Source organism: Ammospiza caudacuta, chromosome 1 (genome assembly GCF_027887145.1).
Source record: "Ammospiza caudacuta isolate bAmmCau1 chromosome 1, bAmmCau1.pri, whole genome shotgun sequence".
NCBI lineage: Eukaryota > Metazoa > Chordata > Aves > Passeriformes > Passerellidae > Ammospiza > Ammospiza caudacuta.
Window position 1 is genome coordinate 48,794,736 of NC_080593.1, and position 26,373 is coordinate 48,821,108.

Sequence of the window (26,373 nt, forward strand, 5' to 3'; positions counted from 1 at the left end):
GAGCCCCCGCGCCATGCCGGCCGCCGCGCCGCCCCCGCTCCACCCCGCGGCGGGCGCCTGCTGCCACTGCCAGGGTGAGTGCCCCTGCCCTCAGCCCCTTCCCCTGCCCTCAGCCCCTTCCCCTGCCCTCAGCCCCTTCCCCTTCCCTCGGCCCCTTCCCTCAGCCCCTTCCCCGCGGGCAGCCGCCCCAGCAGGACCCTGCTCGGACAGGTTCCGGGAGGAGGGGGTGAGCTGGCGGCGCGGCGCCCCGGCTGAGGGGGACGCGGGGCGGCGGCCAAAGTTCCTGCCCAGGTCCTTGCGGGGAGCGGGGGAAGCTTTCGCGGGCGTTTGGGCTGGAAAATAGGGCTGGAGACTGACGAAGGAAGGTGGGATGCCTCTCGGCCCGAGGGCTTTGGAGGGGGAGAGAGGTCCCCGAAGGTCCGGAGTTGGGGTGGCTATTTCACCGTGCTCCTTTAATTGCTGTGTTTTGGATTCAAGAGGAGCCCCTTCGCCCCCACAGCTTTGTGTTGTAGGGCAGACTAGCGGAGTGGCCTGGCTGGGAAGGAAGCGGGTTGCTTTGGGAAGCCGCCGCGGCAGCCCGCCGGTACCGGGGCAAGCTTTGGAGGCTGAGTGCGAACTCAGCGTTCGCCGCTCGGAAAGGCAGGCACGGTGTCGTCTGTGCTGCCGTGAAAATTGAGGATCTGAAGTAACTTGCACTCCTGATAGTCGGCATGAGAGTACTTCACTGGGAGCGAATGCTCGTGGGCTGCTCAGAGCACACTGATGCTCTGCAAAGGAAAGTGAATAGAATGCAGTGTAAGGGCTTTAAAGCATTGCACAAGTGTGTGTTAAAACCCGCTCGAGGCTGATCAATCTTCCCGCAGCTGGGAAATCACCACGGCTGGAGGTGCACGGGTTACAGGCAGGGGCTCAGAGTGGGGAGGGCTCTTGTGTCAGATGGAGATGCTCTGTGATATGTGGTAGCCAGACCTCTATCGGGGAGAATGCTGGCTGTGCCCTTGCATCCACTGGCTTCTGTAGTTATATCAGTTGCTTCTATTTAATAACTGTGCAGGTATTTATAGGAGAACTACTCCATAACTTTTCCCTGTGCAGCATTATTTTCTGCCTTCCTCAGGGTACATTGAGTATGCAGTGTCAGCAGGACAGGACGGGCCACTGGTTTGAGCTAATGGAGCAGTTTTCAGGTTGTGAGACACAGTACTTGAGAACAGCCCCATAAACTGAAACTTTTGCTGCACTGAGTACTAAAAGGTTTCCTTTTTTAAAAAAGGACAAACCCCAAACCAACAAAAAATCCCAATGCCTTGCAATAGTGTAAAAAGTTTCTAGCTCCTTCCTCTGAGCATTAAGATTGAAACCCATCCTGTGTGAGGGTACAAACTGAGAGTTTCTCCTTGAACCTGATAGTTTGTTATGCATGCGTTTGATATTAATTTTATATAGAGACATGAAAACATGCATCTATACAAGTTTGTCTTCCACCTTCTTGTTTCCTTTTCTTCTAGCCCCTCTTTTTTTCTGTTGTTGCTTCTTGTGGTTTTTTCTATGATCTGAATGCAGTTTTGACACTTTGAAATGCTGAGAACTCAGCAGACTCCCAAAACAGTCAGCAAGTGAAATGAAGCTTACAAAACGTATTACAGCTGCTTTATGTAGTAGAAGTGCAGTTATTATAGCGACTCATGCTCTTCTCAAGAGGTAACTGAATTTTGTATCTCAGGAAGGCACCCTTCAGCTCTCCAGATAAAACTGATCCTGCTGAGTTTAGTCCCTTTCTTGCAGCATAATGGGTGTGGATCTTCTGAAATAGCATGACCTTTTCCATGAAAATTTTTGTAGGATGTTCAGGCACATCAGCTGAGAGTTAGCTTCTGATAAATCTCCATCTGTGACTTATTATCCTGAATTGGCTAATTGGACTTAAACTGTCAGCAAAGATAAGTTGGTTTAATTCAAGTTAGTGGCAGCTGTTCAAACCTCTGAATTTGAGTGGTATTTAAGTTACCTTGTCTAGATTGGGTTTTTTTAATACTCAGGTTAATTCCCTTGGGCGTGCTAGGCTGACTTTTTTGAATGTATCTGGTAGTGTCACTACAAGCTTTGTATCTGTTTTCACTGCTGCTTTTTCTGGTCATGTTCCGCAAAGCGTCACGGTTTTGGCACCAGCTGGACTTACAGCGCGTGGTGACTAAGGGAAGTTGTGTGGGATTCATTTCCCCATTTCCAGGATTACCTAGCTTGGTTTGTTTTCTGCAGAAACATCTATAGTTTTGTAAAACTAAAGGAAGTTCATGGTCCTTCCTTCTCTTCCAACAGCTCTAGGGCGAATTGAATTAGTTTCTGTCGCCGATTTTCTCATTTCCTTTAAGTTAATGATTCCTTGACATTTAACAACATTTGGAATTAGTGTTACTTAGATTTTCTTGTAAATAAAATTAGAATCTTTCTTGTAAATATAATTAGAATCAGAACAGTATGGTGATTTTAGCTGCCTCAGATCTCACTGAAGCTAATGTGAAACTTTTAATTAGCTTCAATGCAACTTGGATCAGAGCTGAAAATATGGTAGTTGAAGAGGTGAATGTGACATTTCTCTTTATAACAGTATACTGTTTTCCATGTTTTTCTCAATTTCAGGATATGGGCTCTGTCCTTTTGGAGTGTTCACTAGATTCTGGAAACAATGAGGAAAGAGTGGGAGTTACTGCCTTGATTGATTCTGATGTAAATTTGGAGTTTTGGTAATGCTTGCACATTGTCCCCCTTACCTAGCAGTAGTTGGCTTTCAGTGCAAGTGAAAGTCAGGCATGTTTACCATCTTCTCTCTGTTGCTAGCATTGTTTACACAGTCTAATTATTGTAAGAATGCAAAACAATAATGCCACATGTTCGTGGAGGAAGCTCTCAGCAGACATTCTGAAAACACCATCTCCCACTCCATCAATAGTGCTAGCCTGCACGTACTCTCCAGGTTTTAGCTTTCTCATCACTCCAAAGAATGTAGTTAATGGAAATGCTGGGAAATGTCTGGTGATGTGAAAATCATGATCTGCTTGTCATCATGCTTTTGAGCCTAATTAGTGCTGGCTTACAGTTTTCCCTGAGAAACCCATCTTCCTTTAGAAGTCCTGTGAAACAATTTGTTTTGCAATGTTGACTTCAATATGTGAATCTCTTCTGAAAAAGTAGTTCTGTAATAATGGGGTTGGGAATTCTGCTTTTGTATGTGAGTTAACATCTCTTAAATGTGCTATATTTACAAAGAAAAGTTCTGTGTGATTTCCCCTTTTGCAAACCAGATGGAGAATCAGACTCTGGCGGGTCTTTCCTTTAGTTATGCAACGAGGTTATTGGTAGTAAAGGATCTGGAAGCTTAATTAAACTCTCAGTGACACCTCTGCAGGCTCTTTTATTTTCACTGGGTTTGCTCAGTTGCAACCGATTAGTCATCAAGTTGAGATTTAGGAAGCAATGCAAATAATGTCTCCCACAAGAAGAAACAGAATCCTGCTCCTTTGACTGAGACATTGTTGGCTAACAGGACTAAAAAGCAGCTGAAAGCTTACTTTGTAATGAAACATGAATAATTAATTTGAAATATATGGTACTTCAGGAGTCAAGAGCATCAACAGTCAAGAGCTCCCTGTACAGTGAGCCCTGAGAAGCACATGGAGGGCTTTGCCAGATGGATTCTGGCAAATGCCACAGTTGTGTAAGATGTTTTTGTTTCCCTCTGTCAGTTCTACCCCTCTCCTGAAAGATCCTTGATGGAAAGTCCTGGACTGCAGAAGTGACTTCCCTGGTTACTGGGGCAGACCCTAAAGCAGGAAAACTACAGGAAGCAGCCATGCCTGTTCCAAATAAAATACACAGCCTGTCATCTCTGAAAGAAATTAAATAAATGAGCAGTTTCATAATATTCTTTTTTTGGTTTTATGCAGCTTAAACCAAGCCTCACACCTCCAAAGGCACTGATTCATTTCACGTGCAGTCTTACATTTCACATAGTTCTTTACAGATTATGCATCTGTATACTTCTCTACAAGACTTCTCTTTATGCTTGCTTCTTAATTTGCTACCCTTAAAATGTCAGAAAGAAGATAATGAAAGTGGGATTCTGCTCCAAAAAAAAGTAAATATGATGGCACTTGTGAGTCATTACCAGTCTCCATGAAATCTTTACCTTCATCTGCTGCTCTGGGTGTGATTCAGCTCAGTTTAACACTAACACATGGCAGGAACCATCTGTGTTTGCTGTAAATATTTTATTTTTTAATTACAAATGGCTTGATTTAGAAAACCTGCAGCGGTACAGTGGGGTGGCTGTGGGCCTGCAGGGGAAGAAGATAAGCACCTGGGAAAATAATTTTTGCCCAAGCACTGTTGCAAGGTTGGAAGGGGGAGTGTAACTCAGAGAGCAATCTGCAGCAGTCCCATCCCTGCTGCTCCCTTCGTGGAGGAGCTGGACAGGAGACCACCAGCACAGACTCCAAAGGGGCTCTGAACATTTAGTGAGGGAGATAAGGGTGGGGGGAATAAGGCAAAGCAAACTCTAAGTTTATCTTTGAGGAGAAATAAGGAAAGGTGATTGCTAAATGTCACTTCTCCATCGTGATTCTCGTACAGTAAATATGGTCACATGTGGTGGCATGCTGAGCCTCCCACAAGTGTTTGGCTGTGGGATGACACACTGGGGCTGAGGGTGTCACAGAGGCACATCCGTCCTCAGAATGGAAAAGTCCAGAGCTCCCTTAGCCACGAGGGAGGGTTTTCCAATGTGGGCATCCCTCAGGCTCCCTCCTCTGCTGAAGTTTTTCCATTGGACTTTCATTCTAGACAGTCCTTCTCTCATCTTAGGAACTTCTTTGCTGCAGTGTCTGATTTTAGCTGCTCTGGTGCTCTTTGTCCTCCAGGGTCTCCCATTAACTCTGATGTCTATGTCCCAAAAAGGGAGTGAGATAAAGGGCCCGGAGGAAGAGAGTAGACTCACTTCTTTCTTTCTAGTGTGGGAGACTGGGGAAGAATGAGAATGGACACTTATGGGACTGAAGGATTTAGGGATCTCCGGTTTGCAGTTTGCATAACACAATGTATGTTTGTTCTTAAAATAAAAAGCAAATGTGCTGAAGATAAGGTGTACAATGCAAAGTTTTGAAGTCTTCTTGCTTGCCCTCATGAGGCCAGAGGTGCATGTGTCCCGTGGTCCTGCAGTCCAGGTGTAGCCGCTAAGAACATTTTCTTTCCTTGCAGCTGACACTTTGGAAACTCACCTAATGGGAGCAGACACATTTGGCCGGGAGAAACTTTAGTTCTGTTGGTGACGTGTGGGACAGAAGGAACCCAACTTGACACATAGCTGAGTTTGCAGGGCTGACAGTTAAAGGAAAAATAATATTGCATGTGAATTTAAGCATGCTTGATGTGAAATTGTGAAAGATAAAGAACTTGGAATCCCATCATACTAATTTTATATGATCTTTTAGGGCTAAGACTGTATATTTATGAGATAGAGATATTATTCTGATTTTTTTTTTCTTTTTGTATGTGAGCCCAAATTAGTTTTTCTTCAGTGAACTTAGAACACTGTCTGAACCGCTGAGTGATTTTCATTTTCTACAAATTGGGTTAGACTGGGTCAGTGATTGATCTCCCCTACGCTGGTGCATATCAGACATGGAAGTGCTGGCATGAGTATGACTGGAAATGCCCATTAGGGTAGCAGAAGGGATGTTATAGAAATTAAACTGATCCCTCTCCCCTCCCCCCCGCTTTTTTTTTTCATTGTTATATTATTAAAATTGTTTTTGAAAGAATCCAGCTGATAAATGATACTGAACATGATTTTGTTTTCCTTCTGCTGCAGCAGCTAATGCGGATAAGAATTAATGCAAATACCACAATGAGTTTGGGTTTTTTGGTTTTTTTTTTGTGGTTTGTTTTGTTTTTGTTTTCAAATTCAGTTAACATAATTGAATAAAATACACTTTGGTCTCTAAAAAGAGTGTGCATCTTTTATTTTGTTTTGTAAACTATGGTTATAATACCATATGCTTTACAATAATATTTTATTGCCTAGTATAGTTTATAACTGCCTTACCATCAAGTGTATTCTGAGCATGTAAAGCTTATTTGATGTATTTCTGCAATGTATTAAAAAGTCTATTTCTATGAGGCCAGGTAGTTAAAATCTAATATTATTCAGGTTACAAAGTCAAGCTTTTATGACTATTGATTAGAACTGCTGTTCCCCCAACCCATATTCCTATGCATTAAGATGTATGCATTATTGCATTATCAGGTGCTGCTTTTTTTATCCCCAGGGACTCTGTCTCCATCAGTGTATGTGATGGACAAAGCTTTCCTAATGAGCCTCTACTCTACTGTTTACCCTGGCTCTTCATGCTTCCTGCTGTGTGGTTTTTCAGCCCTGCTGTTAATACAGGCTTATTTGCTTCTGGGCTTTTTTGTCATGGTTATTTCTACAGTAACAAATATGAATTAGCCTGTCTGCGATACCTCCAAAGGGAAGGTTTGTACTGCATTCAGTGGCAGCCAAGGTGCAGAAAATAAAGTCAGAAGTACTTTAATCTGGGCAAGAAAGCAACTTGAGATGCCCAGGTCCTGAATTTCAGGATGATTTAACGCTATCTATGTGTTGTGTTATATTATCTTGTGGTCTGAAGTACCTCTTCCAGTATATGCCCTTGCAGCTGTGAACACTGAGCAGGTTTGTGAACCAGGTCTCAGAATCTTGTTTTGGCTACCAGACTCTGATCCTCTCTGGAAAGTATAGATTAAGTCTATTGCTTTGAAACTCAATAGAATTGGTTGAGACAGAATCCAGTTCTTCAGGGCTGCAGTGCCATAAGCAGAGAAACTGATCTTCCTCTGTTTTTCACACACTTTCAGCTCTTCTAGTTACATAAATTTCTCTACAACACAGGCCTTAATCCAGTTTACCTGAAAAAGGGGGTCCAGTGTACAAGAAAAATTGTGTGTATATCTAAACTGTCTTGTATGCAAGGAGGAAGTGAATTCACAAAAGAAATTATTTGGGTTGGAAGTCACCCCAGAGATCATCTAAGTTCCAAGCCCTCTGCTACAGGCAGGGCAGCCTTTTACTGCCCCCAGCTTGCTCGGAGAACCATCTTGAACACTTCCAGTGATGGGGCACCCAAAGCTTCTCTGATAACCTGTATCACCACCCTCACAGTGAAAATTTCTCCCTCATATCTAATCTAAGTATCTCCACTTTCAGTTAAAGGCCACCCCCCCTTATCCTATCTCTCCATGCCCTTGTAAAAATCAATCTACAGCTCTCTCCTAGGTCCCTTTAGGTACTAAAAGGCCATTCTAAGGTATTCCCTGAGCTGCTGCCTTCTCCAGGCTGAACATCCCCCACTCTGTCCCTATAGGAGGGGTGCTCCAGCCCTTTGGTCATGGTCATGCCCTCCACTGGAGTTGCTCCAGCATGTCCACATCCTTCATGTGTCAAGGGCCCCAGAGCTGGGTGCAGCTCTCCAGTTGTCATGAGAATGGAAAAGCAGGGGAAAACTACCTTCCTGCACTTGCTGGCCATGCTGCTTTTGATGCAATGCAGGATGTGAGTGATAACTCTTAATTTTCTCCTGTCTCACTGAGGACCTTGCTAATGTTCTCTGAATGTATTCCCCTCTTTGTGTGTATGTAGTTCTTCCTGTTATTTAAAAAAATATAAATTGGTGTAAGCTAATATGGCAAGTGACAGCAAAAGCAGGTAGATGTTCTTTATTGAGAATTGCAGAGCAGTAGACCATTAGAGGATAGTTCTGTTGCTGACTTCCAATCCCATCTCTTTGTCTAAGTTTGGCATTCTATCTGACTTCTTGATCCACTCTTATTTTCATGTTTTACTGCTTCCCTATTACAATCTCCATCTGCTTCAACTGTGTCAGTAAAGGCCAGGGGAATTGCTATCAGCAGGTATAAAAGTTTGTAGGAACTACAGTGTGTCAGACAGTACCTGACTATAGCACTATTGGCTTCCTTCTCTGCAGTCACAATTCCTCTTTGTTCTTATCCTCACCGTTCAGTTCTTCACTAGGTTCCCTTTTCTATTTTCAATTCCAAGCCTCTGAACTGAGTGAGCATTTGGAGCTGGCTCAGGCTGGAACTAACAGCAACTGTCCAACTAACAGCAACAGTAACAAGACATTTGATGCTCTCTTCATCCAGCCCTTGTGAAATTTGACTTACTTTTTCTACTCAGGGTTTTATGTGGTCAGAACTGATGCAGTGTGTCTGCCTTAAGTGTTATTGCTGAAATAACCACCAGTCCTGACTCAAACAAAATCTCTGCCCTAAAATGATGTAAAACATGGCAGGGGAGGAAAGATAGGGTATGAGTCTTGAGAGAAAAGTTCACCAGTAGTGTTTCCAGCAGTGGGGCTGTAGATAATGTAAAATTTACTTGCTGTAAAAGGATGCCTGCGATCATGTTTTGTTTCTGTGCATGTGATCTAGTGAACTAAGACTTGCTATGTTACTGCTTCAGTCTTGGGCCCTAACAGTGTGCACTAGCCCTGGAAGTTGCAGCTTTAAATAATTTACAGCAAGGAGAGGAGATCAAGATGGCACATTTCTAGAGGACTTGGATTGTATCCTGGAGCTGACTGCTGATGCACATTGGTAACCTGTGTGAGCTGCACTGAGTTCAATACCAGAGGCATTCTTCATACTCAAGTACTTGAAGATACTTGTTAGTACTGTGAAAGGAATCAAATCTTTTCGGTACCAAGTAAGATAATTCCCTTTTTTCCCCCTATGGTCTTTGTTTTTCATGCCCTCAGCAGGAATTTTCTTAAGGAAAAAACAGGCATTTATACTGCTGTCTTAAACAGACTGCCCACTTAAACAGAGTTTTGTTTATCCTATATTTGGACCAGTATATCAAAACAACTCCCAGACACAGGGTTTCTGTCATGTGCAAGTTTAGTTGCTGCTAATGCTTTGGGGCATTTTTATAATTGCTTTTGTAAGTGGAAGCCTTCTAAAAAAATTGGAGGGCTCAAATAACACCATCTTATTCACAGCAATGCCGTGCCTAGATCCTATTTCACTGCTGCCTTCTGTTTTGTGTTGTAAAACTCCCTGTAAAAATTTAATTCCCCTTCAACCTGTGACTTTATAGCAGAATGGTGAACCATTCTGTTAATTACTGAAACTGTGATATCCAGCAAGAGAGCCAAGAAGAATGCAAGCTGAGTGGCAATATTTTAATTAATGAACAAAATCTTGTGGACTGGCCAAGGGAAAGGATAAGTTTTGAAAGACAAATGGCAGCAATGTGTTTTTAGTTGCAGTGGGTGACCTCTGGCAAACCCTGTTACTCTGCTGTTTTAGCTGGTGTAGCCAGGCAATTCCTTAAGATATAGATGTTGATGCTCTGTATACACAACTTCTTTGGAGATTAAGTCTTCAGAATTCATTTAATTTTACTCCATGTCCAGATTATGATCCAAAACACTCCAAGGAAATGTCTTCTAGAGGAATTTTTGTGACTTCTCCCAGTGTTTTCCCACCCTCCCCACCCCCACAGTGGGATGGACTGTGATGATCACAAGTGATTTGTAAATTTTAAAAATGAGTCACAGAAGCTGTGCTCCCTGCAGGGGGGCACATTTTCTCTTTAGGGAGCATCTGTTCTTTGGTCATAGGTGCTAAATTTCTTGCTTCTGCTACATGTTTGAGCCCCCAAATGGCAGTTTGTTCCATCCTCCATGCTTCTCTAGAGAGTTTGTGTCAGTGTTTGCCCTACAAGACCATCATGTCTTCATCATGTGGAGCTCTGTGTTGCTCCACGGGCTCTAGTTTTTGTTTTCCTGTGCCCATGTGCACAGTGTAGGGTGACCAGCTGTGCTGCCTTGCCCCTGGCCATCCACAGCAGCAGCCTCAGCATGCTCCTTGGCCTTGCTGCACCACTGATAATCCATAATGTGCTAGAATATATGGATAGATGTGTATACAGATAAAGCCAGACACACTCATCGATACATCGTAACATTTCTAAGGAATATTTATATTTAATAATCATTAGCTCTCAGGGGGACAGCAAAAGAAAAAGCACATTTTATTCACAGAGGTATAATTTGCCAGTGCTTGAACTCATTGAAGTGTGTTTCTCATACCACCTCCCTCTTCCTCCTTCTCCCACTTGTATATAAATATGGAAACAAGGTTTTGAAGCAATATAAATTGTAGCTATAGGATTTGGGTATGTGTGTGACCTTTGAAGGCTTTCTAGAAATGCTTGTTACCGCTCTAAGCATATGCACTTTCCTGACAGATTGAGGCTTGCTTCTTGTGTATCAGTTAAATATAGCATAACTGGAAAATAACAGAAATTATGACTGAAATAGTTGTAACAGGCAACTGAAGTGAATTTTTAATTGTATGTAATGTATAGTCATTGTGACCACCACTTTGACAAAATTTGACACTTCCCCTTTTCTTGGAAAATATTAGAAGATTCTTTCATGCAGTGATTTAAGCAGTTATTTCCTTTCTCATCATAGAAGAATATGCAATTCTACTCTTATAAGGAACATTGTTATATATCAACTTGTGGCTTTTGTCAAAGTGTTTTTGGCTAGGAATCAAGTTAGTTTAGAAAGAACAAAGCATTCCTGTATTGTTCTTAATAATGACATAAAACTGCTCTTACTCCATTAGTTACAGAATTAAAAAATAAGCTTGTCTTCTCCTTAAGGCTTAGCCAATTTAGTGAGGAAAGGAAACATAATTGATGCCTGGGTAATTGAAACAATCAACAGTACAACCAAGCACTTAAAATCAATGGTTTATAGGAAGATATGATAATAGCAGCATAACCGGGAGGAACATAATCTCTGGGAAAAGTCATTATTTGTGCATCACTGTTTTTATGTTGTACCAAAATTATGAGCAGTAAAAATGTCATTCACAGCTCCCATAAGCAAGATAAAGCTTTGATGGCAGTGGGTACGCAAGAACCTGGAAATGTTGATTAAATTCAGAGCTTCCTTAGTTCCTGGTAACTAACATGTTGTGGAGTTGATTTAGATTTCAGAGAACTGTTATTACAGCTGATTTTTTTTCCCCTCCATTCACAGCAAGCTTTATTCTGGGTGGAATGTAAATACGTGAATGTTGAGAAATCACTAACACGTACGTAGTCATCTTTTGATAACAAGAGATCATCCTTAAAAAGCAGAATGAAGACAGAAATAACCTGTACAACCACCAAGCATTAGTCACACGTAGCTCTTATATAATGCTTACGTCTTCAATCAGCATGCTGGCAGCTGGGCTTCTTTGTAATATTTGTTTGGAGAAGAACATCTCATTTGGCAGGGGAAGAAAATGAAGCCAAGAGTTACAGGACATGCTGGGGGGCACACAGTGCTTAGCTGGTGAGAGTATTACAACCAAGAAGTGTCCATCATCCTGCATCAAGCAGAGGCAACAGCAGAGTGGATTCTATAGTTGTGTCTCCTCCTGTGATTTCCACAATCAAGCCCTGGCCTATTGGGTATTTTTTGAGGAGGAGCAAGTAAATGCTCTGCTGCAGCACTTCTGCAGTTTTCCCTTTTGTTTGTTGTTCTAGGAAAGGAGGTATATTTCTTCTTCACTCTATTATGCCTTGAAGGGAAGGACAAATAAAAATATGTATCGTGAAATACCGAAAATGGCTTTTTGCACTTGGAACCCAAAATGTAGTAGGCATGAGCCTAACACCAAGAGAGATGCTGATATGTGCAGATTTTCCTTTGAGGATTTGGCCCCTGCACTGTGACTTTGGAATCACAGTAATTATGAAAATGGACCTGATTTTCTGGGGGATAAGCCATTGGTGTACAGAAATTTCTTTGTAATGATTTGTTAAACATTCTGGCTGTTTCCTTTTGTCCTGGTCCTGTTAGCTTGTATGTACTGAATGTTTGTTCCCAGCTGAAGAGCAAGGCTATTAAATGGAGGTGGAAACACTCTGCAATCTCATTCTGAAAGTACATTTCTTGAGGCTGAAAATAAATGCATTGTAAGCAGGTTTTAATCCTAGCAAGTACAACAGCTTAGAATACTTTTGGGGGATGTTTTTATTCTGAGTTTATTGTTGATAGACAGGGAATTGTGTTATGGCTTGGTTTGTCCATAACCATATGTTATGTTTTCAGTTCTTCTGTTTTGCAATTATGCGTAACAAATGGTGCCATTTTCTTGGATGATGTTCTAAGATGAAATGTCAATGTGCCCAGAGAATACTCAACTTTGTGTGACTTCACATTATTTTTAGAATAAAAAAGTCAACCCAAAATTTTGAAAACCATGACTCCAATCATCAAACAAAAATAAGATGGCCTTTCTTTAAGGCAAAAGATTAAATTGCATTGCTGTTAGATGACCTATAAAATTACAGAAAAAATTATAGCAAAAGTAATGTTTTTTAAAAAGAATTTATTTAACTTGCTATAGAAGGTCCAGGGAAAATGAAGAGTAGATAATTATTTATAAAAATGTAAGGTTGCATACAGAGTGCCATCTGGTAGTAATTTTAAAACACAAGTAATTAGTTTATCTTACTTCATGCAGTGTAATTGTGCAACTTGTCGCCACAGGGTTTACAGAGGCCAAAATTGCAATTGGGTTCAGAAAGGAATTGAGTGAGTTTATGGGAGATGTATTAATAAGAAAATACTAAACAATCTGGATGCAATCCTGCCAGTCTTTGAGGATTTCTGAAAGATGTGAGGATTTAGAAGAAATATCTTTTTCTCTTCAATATTATTATGTTTTAATGACATCCTCCTGTCACAAAATGAATGTAGATTTTCTCACAAAGTTGACAATGTCAGAGTTGCAACAATGTGGAGATACTCCTTAATGGTAGCTAAAAGATCTTTATAAAGCTTGAAGTTACCTATCCTTACTTTCTGAGGTCACATGCACTGACATGTAGAAAACTTGCTGCAAGAGGTCTGATGATGCAAAATGATAAATATTTCTGCTTTTTGTTTGCCTTAGGACGCCAAGGCTTGTTGGACCATTCGCCACGCAACGCAGGCTCAAAAGTAAAAGAGAGGAAGCTGCATGGGACTTGTCCTCCTGTTGGTCGTGGAAACTATGAAAAACCATGTTTGGGTGAAAGCAGCCACAGGTCCTCATTTTTCAGCCCCCACAATGGTTTTCACACGATACATTCAGAGCACAGTCCTGTGAAGCCAAGGATAATTACAGTGGTGAAACCCGGGGGGCGCACGCTCCGGAGGATAACCTTGCTTCTCAACAGGAGATCAGTGCAGACCTTTGAGCAGCTGATGGCTGACATTTCAGAAGCTCTGGGATTTCCTCGCTGGAAGAACGATCGTGTGAGAAAGCTGTACAATCTGAGAGGCAGAGAGATCCGAAGCGTTTCTGAGTTCTTCCGGGAAGGCGATGCGTTCATAGCTATGGGGAAGGAGCCCCTCACTTTGAAGGACCTGGAGGTGGTATTACAAGAACTTTATCCTGAAAATCCTTATGCTGCCAGTGCTGCCATTCAGACAAATGACGAGCAGTCCCAAAAACTGAAGAGCAGGCTGTATGACAAGGCCTCAAAAGTAGACAGTGGCTTTGATGAGACAGAAATGACCAAGAATTGCAGTGATGGCTTGTCTTCCCAGCTGGTAGCTGGACCTGAAGGAAAAAGTCAAACCAAGACAAAGCAAGAGGAAAAAATGAGAACCAAAAAAAAGTGGACTAGAGAGAGCTGGGGTGGTGAGCATGGAGCGAAGCCTTCTAGGAAAACACGGGAAAGTGAAAGGTACCTTAAGCATGAGAGGAATTCTGAGGAAGGCTTAGAAGACAGTTCTGAGGAGGTGCTGAGGTGTGAGAAGTGTGAACAGGAAAGGCAGGCCAGAGAAAAGTTATGGAGGGAAAGGCAGGCTGAGGCCTCGTTTGAGAATAGAGACTTGAACACAGGCGTGTGTCAGAGGTACCACGTGGAAAGAAATACAAAAGTCAGGAACAGCCGAAAGTCTCCCGAAACCTGTCTGGAGGGTGAGGAAGTTGGCTGGAAAGATAATGGCAGTAGGAGGATGTGGAAGCCTCTACAAAGGATTGTCAATGAAGGGCTGGAGAAACAAAAAAGGAACATTGAGAAAGAAAGGGATGTCGAGAAGCATGAAAACCATGGGAAGGAAGTAGTAAAAATCAGGAAGAATGCTGTAGAAGGGCTCCAGCTATCTCATGAGGTGAAGGAAGATAATGGTTGGCTTAAGAAGGACGCTCTGAAAGATGCTGAGAAAATGTCTAAAACACATAGAGAGGGCAGAGAGGGACAAAGGGCTAAAGAGGAAGCTGCCAGAAGAGAGGGGAATGGCACATGTAGAGAGAGTGAGGTGACTCGACGAGAAAAGACAGGGGAGCGCAGAGTGAGTAAGGAGGACAACAAAACTCAGGGATTGGAAAGCACAAGCCGGAGGCATGCCATTAAAAGCAGAACAGATGTGGAAAAGCACTATGAGATTGGCAGAACTATTGGGGATGGGAACTTTGCAGTGGTGAAGGAATGCCGCCACTGTGATTCCAATCAGATCTATGCAATGAAAATTGTTGATAAATCCAAGCTGATGGGGAAGGAGGACATGATGGAAAGCGAAATCCTCATTATTCGGAGTCTCTCTCATCCCAATATAGTCAGCTTAATTGAGGTGTATGAGACAGAAGCTGAGATCTACTTAATCTTAGAGTATGTCCCAGGAGGGGACTTATTTGATGCAATCATAGAAAGTGTGAAGTTCACAGAGCATGATGCTGCTGTCATGATCACTGACCTGTGTGAAGCCCTGGTTTATATTCACAGCAAGAACATTGTCCACAGGGACCTCAAACCAGAGAATCTCTTGGTAAGTATTGTCAAAAATTTGCATTTGTACAGGAATTGAATTTATTTTCCTTCCAATTACAGTTCTTTGAATTGTTTTAAGCAAATCCCATACAGAAATAATGTGCTGTGGCAGGACTGTTTAAAATAATGGACACAATTTTGGAGTGAAATTACAATTGCAGTTTGCTTTACATAGATCTGCTGTGCATTGCAAATAGAAGTGGTGGTAGAAAGGAATTAAAGTAAAAATCATCAGATGTTCAGGGGTAGTGAGCATTTGTATTTTTTGGAAATCAAACCTGTTACTTAGCATCTGACTTTTAGGTGTCAAAGGATGAATCATAAAGCATCTTCCTTGTAGACTAAAGGTTATTAAAATTGCTAAATTATCTTATTTATTTGTGGGACTTTTTGTCCACTGCATTTGTATATCTTGCAGACTAGTGTGCTAGTCCTCTAATATAATGATTTCTATCTTGTGACAATTTCTTTGCTTAGAAGCAGAAATGTTATGCAGTTGATTGAAATGATCTGACAGTAAAATGTTTTGGTGAATACATCATTAAAGTCAGCTCAAACAGTAACTTCATGCCAAAGAGAAAAATTCTTGTTTCCATCACATTTCTGAGGCTGCATTCTTTGCATCCAGCACTAAAGTCAATAGAGATATTGACATGTGTGAATATGCATAGAAATGTTTGTAGTATTGACACTTCACAATTGTAGAACTTCACATTACGGACTGTAACAGCAAACAACTCTCCCTAAGTGTGTGTTACACTTTTGTATTAGGGTTCCAGATTTCCTGATAAACAGATAAATAGCAAGTGTTTGCCAGCCTCTAAAAAATTGGATTTTATCAACTTTTTGGAAGTTCAAGGTTAGCCAAACAAAAAAAGTAATAGATTATTATAGTCCTATGGGCCATTCAGTGCTTTTAAGAGAATTAATTTTGCACAGAGATCAGTGTGAATTTCTGGAGAAAAGCAGCAGTGTAGCCTCAAGGATAATGCAGAGGCTGCACAAGGCTAGGCTGGAACAGTTTGCTCCCAAACCTTTAAACTAAGCAATAGCATCTTTATTAGGTCCTGCTATGAATCCTGCTTAGTTTAATGAAAGTCTTTGGTGTGTGATCTCTCTGTAAATAAAAGAAGGAATGCAACTCTGAATGAAGTAAATGCAACTGGCTGCTTTGCAGAAAGAAATGGGCTTGTAGGCCATGCCTTTGTGTTTTGTTTGCACAAGGTTTGAGGAAAACTTCACATAGAAATGCATGGCTTTTTACAGAAGCTGATTTTACATTATGAACCAGGTCCTGCTTTTTCCTATTTGCTGAAAATAAGCTAGTGCTCAATGAAACACCTGAGATCTGATGCTTCATTTCCCCTATAATACATAATCATTACAGTGATGTAGATAAGCAAAGAAGGGCGAGATAAAGGTCTGCTCCAGTTGTTTTCACATTTAGTTCACAGAACTGCAAAATAGAGAATGCTGGGCAGTGGCAGCATTGTGTAGCTCTGAAATATCGTGTTGCCCCTTCTGAAAGTCAGAATACAATTTTCAAGGACAGAGCAGCTCCCAGACTGTAGGTATTTTGTCATACAAGAACAGTGTTACCTAAACACTGCAGAAAATAACATTTTACCTGTTCTAGTTTCACATTGCTATTAATTTTCTGTGCACACCAGTATTAGATACCATGTACACAAAGTATACTTTTGAAAAGCAAATCTATTCAACCATGCAAAGGAGTTTATAAGGTCTTGATAGTATTGGATAGGTCACTTGCTATCTAATAAGTATTCCTGCAAAGACCGTCCATTTGAGCAAGATTCTGGGGTTTCTTTCTTTTTAGTGTGCTGCCTCTCTCTCCTTAGAGTGGGCTGGGGCAGTAAAGTAAGAAGGAGAGCTGCCACTAATCTTACCATCAGCCAGTGCTGAACTGTAACAAACAGCATTGAAGCAAATGTCATGGGTTCATTAGCTGTTGGTGGAGCAGCAGCATCAGGAGATGAAGCAAAGTGCTTCAAGTTCCAGCATCCCGCAGAGATGTCCCTGTTTGTGTGATACCTCTTTTTACACTGAGAATGTTTAAATTTGAATTAGTCTACCTAGACTTTGTGCACAAAGGTCAAAATGTAAGTGTGTACTTTTAGGCTGTTGACTTGTTTGTCCTGCTTTGGGTCTTCTTTTGGTCAGGTGATCTTGTAGTCTTCATCTACTGTTTTTCCCCTTCAAGAAAATGGAAAGTGGAAGAGTAAGGATCCTTGGTCTATTTTACTAAGGAAATGTGTATGTCTGTTCTGAACCTGCTTTGTGTGAGAATCTAACCCTCTTCCTAATGACTTTTAAACATACTGGTTAATTGTCATAAGAGATGACAAAAAAGCAGCAATCTGCAAAAAAATATTTCCCTAAGTTTCATGAAAATAAGCAACTAGGGAAAGAAGGAAAACCATTTCTGTCCTTAAAGAAGAAAAGATAGAAATATACTTTGAGTCTAGTAAACTGTAAAATTACTGGCACAAGAGAAAGTTGGAAACCTGGTTGTAGCTATTACTTCATTGCACTTCAGTTTCTCTTATGGAACTTTCCTTTAGTTATAAACTTCTGTGCCAGGCCACCATCATCCTCTCTGCTTTTTCCTCTCCCTCTTTCACTGCCGTGTCTGCCCACATTGATCAGGCTCCTCGCAGCGTAGCTGTGAGGCAGAAGGGTGGTGACTTGCGCTACAAAAACAAAATCTGTTTGACAGCTGGTGTGAAGACAGCTGCTACGGCTCCCTCCCATCTGCTAGCCGAATCACCTCATCTAGGACTAGGTGTTCAGCAAGGAAACCTTTGCTGCCAAGGATGGGCAATGTGGTGTGTTTGGTCTCACAAACGAAGCCAGTCGCTTCTTTCATGCTACCTCATGGAGCAAGATTTTCTGGCAAGGTTTTTGGTAAGGGACTGTTTAATTCTACAGCTGCTGGCATTTCTTCACTTGTGAGTGAGAAATTAATGCCCAAAATGTGGTGTTGTTTTTCCATGTTGTAGCTGTAAAAGACATAAAGTTACCCCTTTTTAGGGGGAAGGGAGAGGGCTGTATTTGTCATTGTGTACTCATCTCATTGTACATTTCCCTCACATGCTAATGTACTAATTCTTCAACACTCAACTTCATAAATGTTATAGCTTTTTATGCATTTGAGATTGCCCCCCCTGCAGTTTTCTGTCTTGCAAGTTTTCATATCTGAGAACTTCAAGAATAGCCTTTCTGCCTTTGAACTTTGAGACGCTATTTACATATATACAAAGGACTGTCCATTTTCCAACACTATTTTCATATATACAAAGGACTGTCTATTTTCTAACACTATTTACATACATACAAAGCACTGCCAGTTTCCTGAGTGCATGTGAGTCAAACTCCTGTTTAACCACTTACCTGTCATAACTTCCAGAATTTTCTGTAAGATTTTTCATAGAGATTCTTCTAGCTAGCAGCAAGGGATGTCTGAAACTCAAATGTGTAAGCAGTAATTTTTCTTAAGCTCTTTCTGTTTCCCATATACAAAATGTCACATGGGCTAACTGGCTTTCATGGTGTCCATAGGAAGAATCTGTGCTACCATATACATGTGCATACAGAGAACTATTAATGTCTTAAATCATTATCTTAAACACACTGATGAATTTCACAAGGTAAATATGAAATCAAACAAGAAGGAGAAAGATTTTTTTTTTTCTCTTTGAAGATGAATTTGCCCTTATATTATAATCTTCTTCTTGTATGGCTGGCATAGCTAGAAATCCTCAGGCAATATTTTGATATTCTGACATGTCATCTGTATTTGAGTAAGTAGTGTGCAATTGACTTGACTGCCTTTAGTCCCAAGGCCACCAGATGCTGTATTTGTATGGCCTAAGTTGGCTGTCTATAGAAAGTGTGTGAAGTGTACTGGTCCTTCTTTCCTCAATTAAGTCTATAGGCAGGCAGCACTATTTTTGCTTTGTTCTCACCATTGCATGGGATGCATGCCGTGGATGTCAGGGGTTTGATTTCTCTTGAGCATGTTGTTCATTTCTGTAATACTGCTATGAGGAAGTAGTCTGGCCTTGGGAATGATTAAAAAGAAGCTGAGAAGCTTTTGTTTCTACAGTGAAGCATATTTGCATGCTCAAGGTGATGCCAGCTGATGGAAAGGTAGACTGGACAGTAGGAAGTTTGGGATGAAGGGAATTCTCTGAGCTGAGTTGTTCTGAGCACAGTGTTAGTGAAGCTGCGGAGAGGTTCTGGGGTGAGATTTTCAGGCTTGCTGACAGGCTACATGCTTCTCTGAAGTGATTGTCACAAAACTGTGGAAATATCCCCACCATGCCCGCTGTTCCTACCTGCTCCCTTGTGAAGTAAAGTGGGAGCTCAGTGGTTTTGTCCTGAAAGAACAGATGGTGCTGTGTTGCCACCTTGTGCTGTAATGGGAGATTAGGAGTTTGGCATTCTGAGAAAAGAAAAAGTGCAACGGTGCATTTTACAAAGCAAGAAATCTCCTGAAGATTTTGGGATTAAGACCATTGTGTTCTCCACCCTTCCCACGACCTTGCTGTTTTCTAAAATTGTATATAAACGTTTCAGTATTGTTTGTCGTAGTACATAACATGCAGGGAGTTGAAATTCCATGTGACATGCTTTTCTTAATATAATAAAAAAAAAAAAATATATAATAGGAAAATACATTCATGCTCATATTTTTGTATTGTGTATAAAATTGAGCATTTAAATTGGGAATTTTTGTAACATCTTACTACTATTACCCCTATTGGTAGAATATATATTCTATAGATAGATGTTGTTCTACAAAGCAAGTGTTACTTTTATAATTTTTGGTCATTTTTGTCAGTTTGTGTCCACAGCGCATGATAGCAGAAGATTGTCACATAGTTTCCTAATATAATAGAGAAAATGGCTGTGGCATTTTAGCTTCTTCTTGCAGAAGTTTTGACTGCATGGTTGTAGTGAACTTTATTTTCAGTTTCATACTGAAAAATATTTTTTCATGCAAGAGCAGCAAAAAAACCCTGCCAAAATATTTTTTCTTAATCAAAACCAGAAGAGTACACAAGGGCACTGCTAGTTCATGGAAAACTTCTTGTCCCCCAGGACCCCCATCTCCTTCTCTGCAGAGCTGCTTTCCAGCTGGTCAGCTCCCAGCCTGTACTGATGCATGGGTTGTTCCTGCCCAGGTTTTGGAGCCTGCATTTGTCTTTGTTAAATTTCAAAAGGTTTTGCCTTGCCTGTCTCTCAGGTATTTTGAGATCCTTCTAAATGGCCACATGGCATTCTGGGGCATCACTCACTCCTCCTAGTTTTGTGCATTTTTTAAAAAAAAGGTTACAATGGATTAGTAGGCTTCACTGTATTGTTTTGTAATGCAAAACTTTTTTATCTCTTAAAAAGAAGAAAAGAAAAAAACCCACCAAGAAGTCTGAACCCATCTTGCTCAATCAAAATTGGATGTGTGCTTACAGTTTCCATAAAGATGATTAATGGGGATTAGTCAACTGTAATGTATAAGACCAAATGTTGTAATATCTATGCCTTTAGTTATGTGATAATAGAGACCATCCTGAATTGAGAAAGCCCATCATGGCTTTCTTAAGCCATGATGGTGAAGTATGAGGTGCTAAAGCACGGAGTACACCTGTCACATTATATTCCAGTTTGTCCATTCAAAACCAAGTCCAGGTTTACTTGGCTTTTTTGTAGACATTTTAGCTGCTGATTTGTTGCCCATAGTTCCAGGGACAAACAATTTTTCATTTAAAGGAAATTAATGACTTTTTTACCTCTCAAAAATATTTGAGTGTCAGTCACTGGTATGAAGCATACTGATTTATATAATTATACTGCTGCATTGTTAATGACTTTGCCTTTGAATATGGAACCTTAGAATGGTTTGAGTTGGAAGAGACCTTTAAAGTCATCTGGCCCAAGCCCTTGTTATGAGCAGGGACACCTCGACTAGACCAGGTTGCTCAGAGCCCTGTCCAGCCTGATTTGAATGTTTCCAGGGATAGAGTATCCGCCACCTCTGTGGGCAACCTGTTCCGGTATTTTGCTACCCTCACCATAAAAGATTTCTTTTTAGCACCTAGTCTGAATCTACTGTCCTTCAGTTTAAAGTTACTGCCCCTTGTCTTATTGCTGCAGGCCCTGCTAAAAAGCCTGTCCCCATCTTACTTTAATTATTGAAAGGCCACAATAAGTTCTGTCTGGAGCCTTCTTTTCTTCAGGCTGAACAACCACAACTCTTGCAGCCTTTCCTCACAGGAGGGGTGCTCCACCCTCCTTCCCGGCCCTCCTCTGGACTTGCTCCAGCAGGTCCATGTCCTTCCTGTGCTGGGACCCCAGAGCTGATGCAGCCCTGCAGGTGGGGTCTCAGCAGAGCAGAGGGGCAGAATCCCATCCCTTGCCCTGCTGGCCACGCTGCTCTGGATCTAGCTCAGGATATGGTTGGTGTTGCGGGCTGCAACTGCACATTGCCAGCTCATTCCAGTTTTTCATCCACCAGCTACTCCAAATTGCTCTTCTCAGGGCTGCTGTCAATCTATAACACAGTCTGTATTGATACCAGGGATTGCCCCAGCTCAATCAAACAAGGACCCTGCACTTGTCCTTGTTGAACCTCACAAGGCTTAACCTTCTTGAGCTTGTTCTGGTGCCTCTGGATGACATCCCATCCTCCAGACATGTCAAACTCATCACTCAGCCTGATGTTGCTTGCCAGCTTGCTGAGGGTGGGCTCAATCCCACTGTCTATGTCATTAACATTTCATTTCTTAAAATAACCCTTCATTAACTGCTTTATAAAGTAATGCTAAAGACCAGTGCATACAAAATTAGAATTGGAGAAGGTGTTTTGACTACTTGCCAGGTGGATGTAGGAGATGAGAACTGCTGAAAAGACCCAATTAGAAGGTCATTCTGCATGAACCTATTTCTGTAACTCTTGCTGTGTGGTGACCATTAATAACCTAGTTTCAGGGCAGCAGGTAGAGTAGCAGAGTAATTTCTAAAGAACAGGAACTTCTGTTGGTCTGTATTTTGTTGTTAGACCAGCATGATGGAGATACACTTTCTATGTTTTTTGGTTTTAGCTAGTACAGTGCTATACTTTGGATTTAGTATGAGGATAGCATTGATACCACACTGATGTTTTGGTTGTTGCTGAGCACTGCTTATCCTAGGTCAAAGAATTCTCAGTGTCCCATGCTCTGCCAGGTGGCAGGTGTACCAGAAGTTGGGAGGGAGCATAGCCAGGGCAGCTGACCCAAAAGCATATTGCATGCCATGGAACATTATGATCAATAAATAAACTGAGGAGAGTTGCCCAGGAGTTGCTGGGCTGTGCTGGGGGACAGGCTGAGCTGGGGGTCAATGGGCTGTGAGCAATTGTATTGTGCAGCACTTGTTTTTCTTGGGTTTTACTCCTTTCTCTTTCTCTTGCTCTGACTCTCTCTCCCTGTCCCCCTTCTCATTATAGTTGTTACCATTCCTACTGTTATTATTATTATTATTATTATTATTATTATACTTTAATAAATTCAATTATTGAATTGTTCTTATCTCAACCCACTGTTTTTTGGGTTCTCCTTCCCATCCCACTGTGGGCAGCTGAGGGATGAGTGACTGAGCAGTTGTCTGGTACTTAGTTGCTATCTGGGGCTAAAAAACAAAATCAGTAGTTTACATGGGCTCATTGCATTTAAGTCCACAGCATTCTTCTTTGCTTTCCCAGGAAAAAACAATAGTTTATTTTCTCAAGAGGAAATAATTGCATTTAATTGACTCTCGGTTATTTTTTGCGTTCCTTCTATTAATTTCTTAGAAATTGCAGTGTGCCAGAGTTTGTAGAGCAAAGTTTTCTTTTCTCCATAATTGCTTATCCTCTTAAATAAATACTTATCCTCTTAAATAAATTCACCCTCTTAGTGTATGGGGGAAAAGAGCCATGTTCTGAAGACTGTTTCCATTATTAGTACTATTATTAGAACTCCCTCCTGTTTAGTTTTCTGCTTCCTTTATATTTTGCTGTTTTAAAATGCATCTGGACTAAACGTGTATATATATTTTGTTTGGATATAGGTTCAGCACAATGCAGATAAATCTACTACACTGAAACTGGCAGATTTCGGCCTTGCTAAGCAGGTTACAAAACCCATATTTACTGTCTGTGGAACACCAACGTATGTTGCTCCTGAAATACTTGCTGAGAAGGGTGAGTGTATATATTTTTAATTTGTCGTAAATCTTTCAATTATGCTGAACTTTCTTATAATGGAAGTAGTCCAGAATGTTTCAACCTACTGAAATATCTTTTCAGGGTAGGAGGTTGGCTAGCAGTGTAATTTGGGAAAAGAAACTTCTTCGTTTTTAACAAACACGAGCATGACATCAGTTACATTTGCATTATTAGTGTCTGTGCTAATATATCACTGACTTCCAAGCAGATAAGCCATAAAATATCATAGATAATAATAGCTGAAGGGGGGCAAATGACCAAAAGTTCATGTTATAACCTAAGAGTATCCAGCCCCATTTCATTACTGTAATCCAAACAATTTCCAAATCCCCTGATGATGCAAAGTCATTGTGAACATGTATGTTAAAATTATTTAAGATTTCAAAACATGTTTTGCATCACAAGGAATTTTAAAGATTTCATCTCCAAAAAGATTCAAACCTGAAAAGAAGTCAGTTTTGTTGATGACTCAAACAAATCTGTTTCTGGCTTTTGTTCTGTGGAGCTGGGTTGCACATCTCCAGTTATATCCAATTTCAATGGAAACTTGGCACTCTTAGTTCTTTTTTGAAGGGAATCTGAGGATGACTATTTTAGAAATACGTGCCCTGTTTTCTCAATTAGTCCCCAGTTGACACTGGCCTTGTGAGACAGTGTTTGTGAAACATGTTGTGGAAAAGAGAGACTCTGTGAGTGCTGTAGCTAATAATGGGCAGCTTGTAAGCATGGTGTACCAGCCACTCTTTCATTTGATCACCTCTTCTTTTTGAGGAACTGAGCAGAGATTCTGTGTTTCCTTTTCATTCTGTTTCCAAGAAACAGTTCCCTTGAAGTTGTGAGATTTCTTTCTAAAACAAGACAATGGTTTCTCCCTTCTTCCTTAGGCTATGGCCTCGAAGTAGACATGTGGGCAGCTGGTGTGATCCTTTACATCCTGCTCTGCGGTTTTCCTCCCTTCCGCAGTCAGGACCGTGATCAAGAGGAGCTGTTTCAGATCATACAGCTGGGTCACTACGAGTTCCTGTCCCCTTACTGGGACAATATTTCTGCAGGTAAGATTCTGCACTTACAGTAGATCTGAGAAGTGGTATTCTTCTTCCCTTTTTTCGGGGCAGTGAGCTTGATCAACTTGGGGTGTTTTATGGATCTCTCTTGTGTGAATCTGTGCTTTAAATGTGAATTTAGTGCTCTGGTGCTATCAATGGCTGTGTTTCTGCATATTATTTCAGCATGCTGTAATGGAGTCCTCAGTTCTTCCCTCTGTAAGCAAAAGCAAGGATTTTCTCATCTTTTTTATGTGTCTCTGCAGAAAAAGGTGTCAAAATACTCTCAAGGGCTATGTTAGATTTTAAAGATGTTATAAAAAAATCTCAAAAGTTGAGAATTAAATCGTTGTCCTGGAGAATACAGTGTCAATTTCCTATTGACAGTGGGGTCTGCACATAGTAGTTTTTTCTTTCTCACAGGCTAGTACAGTGTCTTTTGTGCACTCTTCAAAATCAGAAACCCAAGAACTCCTTTAATCCCTGTACAGTCCTTTAAAGGACTTGTTCCACAGCATTTTACAACATTTATGCCTCATAATAGATGAGATAGCCAGTGCTCATTCCTGTGAATGTGAACACTCAGCCAGATGCCTCCAGCACACTTTTGAGATTAAAGTCCCTTCACTTTCTCCTCTGTTTCTGAAGGGAAGAATGACATCAGTCATGGAGATTTAATATTTTCTGTCACTAACTCTAACTGCAGATTTTAGAATAGCTCCTGGGGATAGTTACAAAAACCGTGGTAAAACTAATGAAAAAAGCAAGAAGGACATTTTGTGTGGGTATAACTGTCACCATCACAGAATGGCAAGGTTGGAAGTGACCACAGTGGGTGATGTGTTTCAAACACCCTGCTCAAGCAGGGTCATGCTGGAGCACATTGCACAGGATTGTACATCCTGGAGCATGTTGCACCCCACCGTGCTTCACCCCTCTCTCCTTTGCTTTCTTCCATAATAGCAGCAAAAGACCTCATCACCAGGCTGTTGATAGTGGATCCCCAGAAGCGCTATACAGCACGTCAGGTACTTCAGCACCCCTGGATCAGGACAGCCGGGAAAACCAACAGCAGGAATCTGCAGAGGGAGGTGACAATCAACATAGAGCGCCATTTCCGGGCCCAGCGCCGAAAGGAAGTTGTTGATGAGGGCACATGAAATATTTCAAGCTCATTTTGTCTTCTTTTTATTGATTAACCAATCATTTATGTTTTCTTTTCTAAATGAATTGGGAATTTAATGTGTAGCTGTTGGTGGCTATTGCCATGCCTTTTTTTTTTGATTCTGAGATTCTGAAGGACAGAGATCACATTCACATCCACCTCCTCTGATGTTACTTGCTTCCTCTCTGTTGAAAGCAGTGGGGACTAGATGAATTCTGGAGGGTGTCTGTTCTTTTTCTTTAAGTACTGATTAGGGCTTTTACATCTTTTACAAACATTTGCTTCTGTGACTCACACTAGTGGTGAATCTTCTCTCATCCTTTTTGTAGGATATCCTCCAGGAGTTTTGTGTTTGTAATGTTTTCAAAATAGCTGTCTGCATACACGGCTTGCACTAATTCTTTAAAGAGTCTTTTCACTAATTCCTTCTAGCCACAGAGAAGGAAGAATAAAAAGTAAATAAATTGTTGAGCTGTAGGAAGTGTTAAATGAACAGCCAGGTACTGTATTTATTAGGTTGTGAGGGAATACAAACCCTTATTGACTAAATCTTATGTTTTGTGATATCTCCTTTGGTGACATCTTTCACACTTGTTCAGGGTAATAGATGGTACAATGTTCCTTTTACAAGAAGGTGGTGCTGTCTACCACGTAGGTTTCATTTGTTTTTAGAAAATGGAAAATATGGCTGATGCCTTTTCAAGATTCAAATAATAACAAGTTTCAAAGAGGTTTTCTTCCTCCTCTGGGCAGTAGGAAGTTAAGCAGTTCTAAGGGCACTTTGCTTCTTTTCCCAAAATCACAGTTATGGAATGGTAACTCAGTCAATTTTCCGTATTGAGTTTTTTCCTTCTTGGAGGCATCCATGTGCATCTGTGACTTTTCCATGCTGGTGGAGAAGAAAAAGCTTGGAACTTGGGACTAAAGTTAACCCTTGCCTTCATAGTTTCCCTTTCATCATCACACTTTTCCAGTGTAATTTAGCAATTGTTTT

At 41.1% G+C, this 26,373-nt stretch overlaps 1 protein-coding gene across 2 annotated transcripts; it reads left to right on the top strand.

Annotated features, from left to right (window-relative positions):
- On the top strand, positions 1 to 26,151 carry DCLK3 (doublecortin like kinase 3). Of its 2 annotated transcripts, none has more exons than XM_058805480.1 (5): positions 1 to 74; positions 13,042 to 14,903; positions 23,015 to 23,147; positions 24,056 to 24,223; positions 25,178 to 26,151. In XM_058805480.1, the coding sequence occupies exons 1-5, from the start codon at positions 14 to 16 to the stop codon at positions 25,372 to 25,374; spliced, it is 2,421 nt and encodes an 806-aa protein (XP_058661463.1). In that variant the 5' UTR covers positions 1 to 13; the 3' UTR covers positions 25,375 to 26,151. The 2 variants fall into 2 exon arrangements, with proteins under 2 accessions (XP_058661463.1, XP_058661472.1); XM_058805489.1 differs by having other exon boundaries at positions 25,181 to 26,151.
- The last annotated feature ends 222 nt before the right edge of the window (positions 26,152 to 26,373 follow it).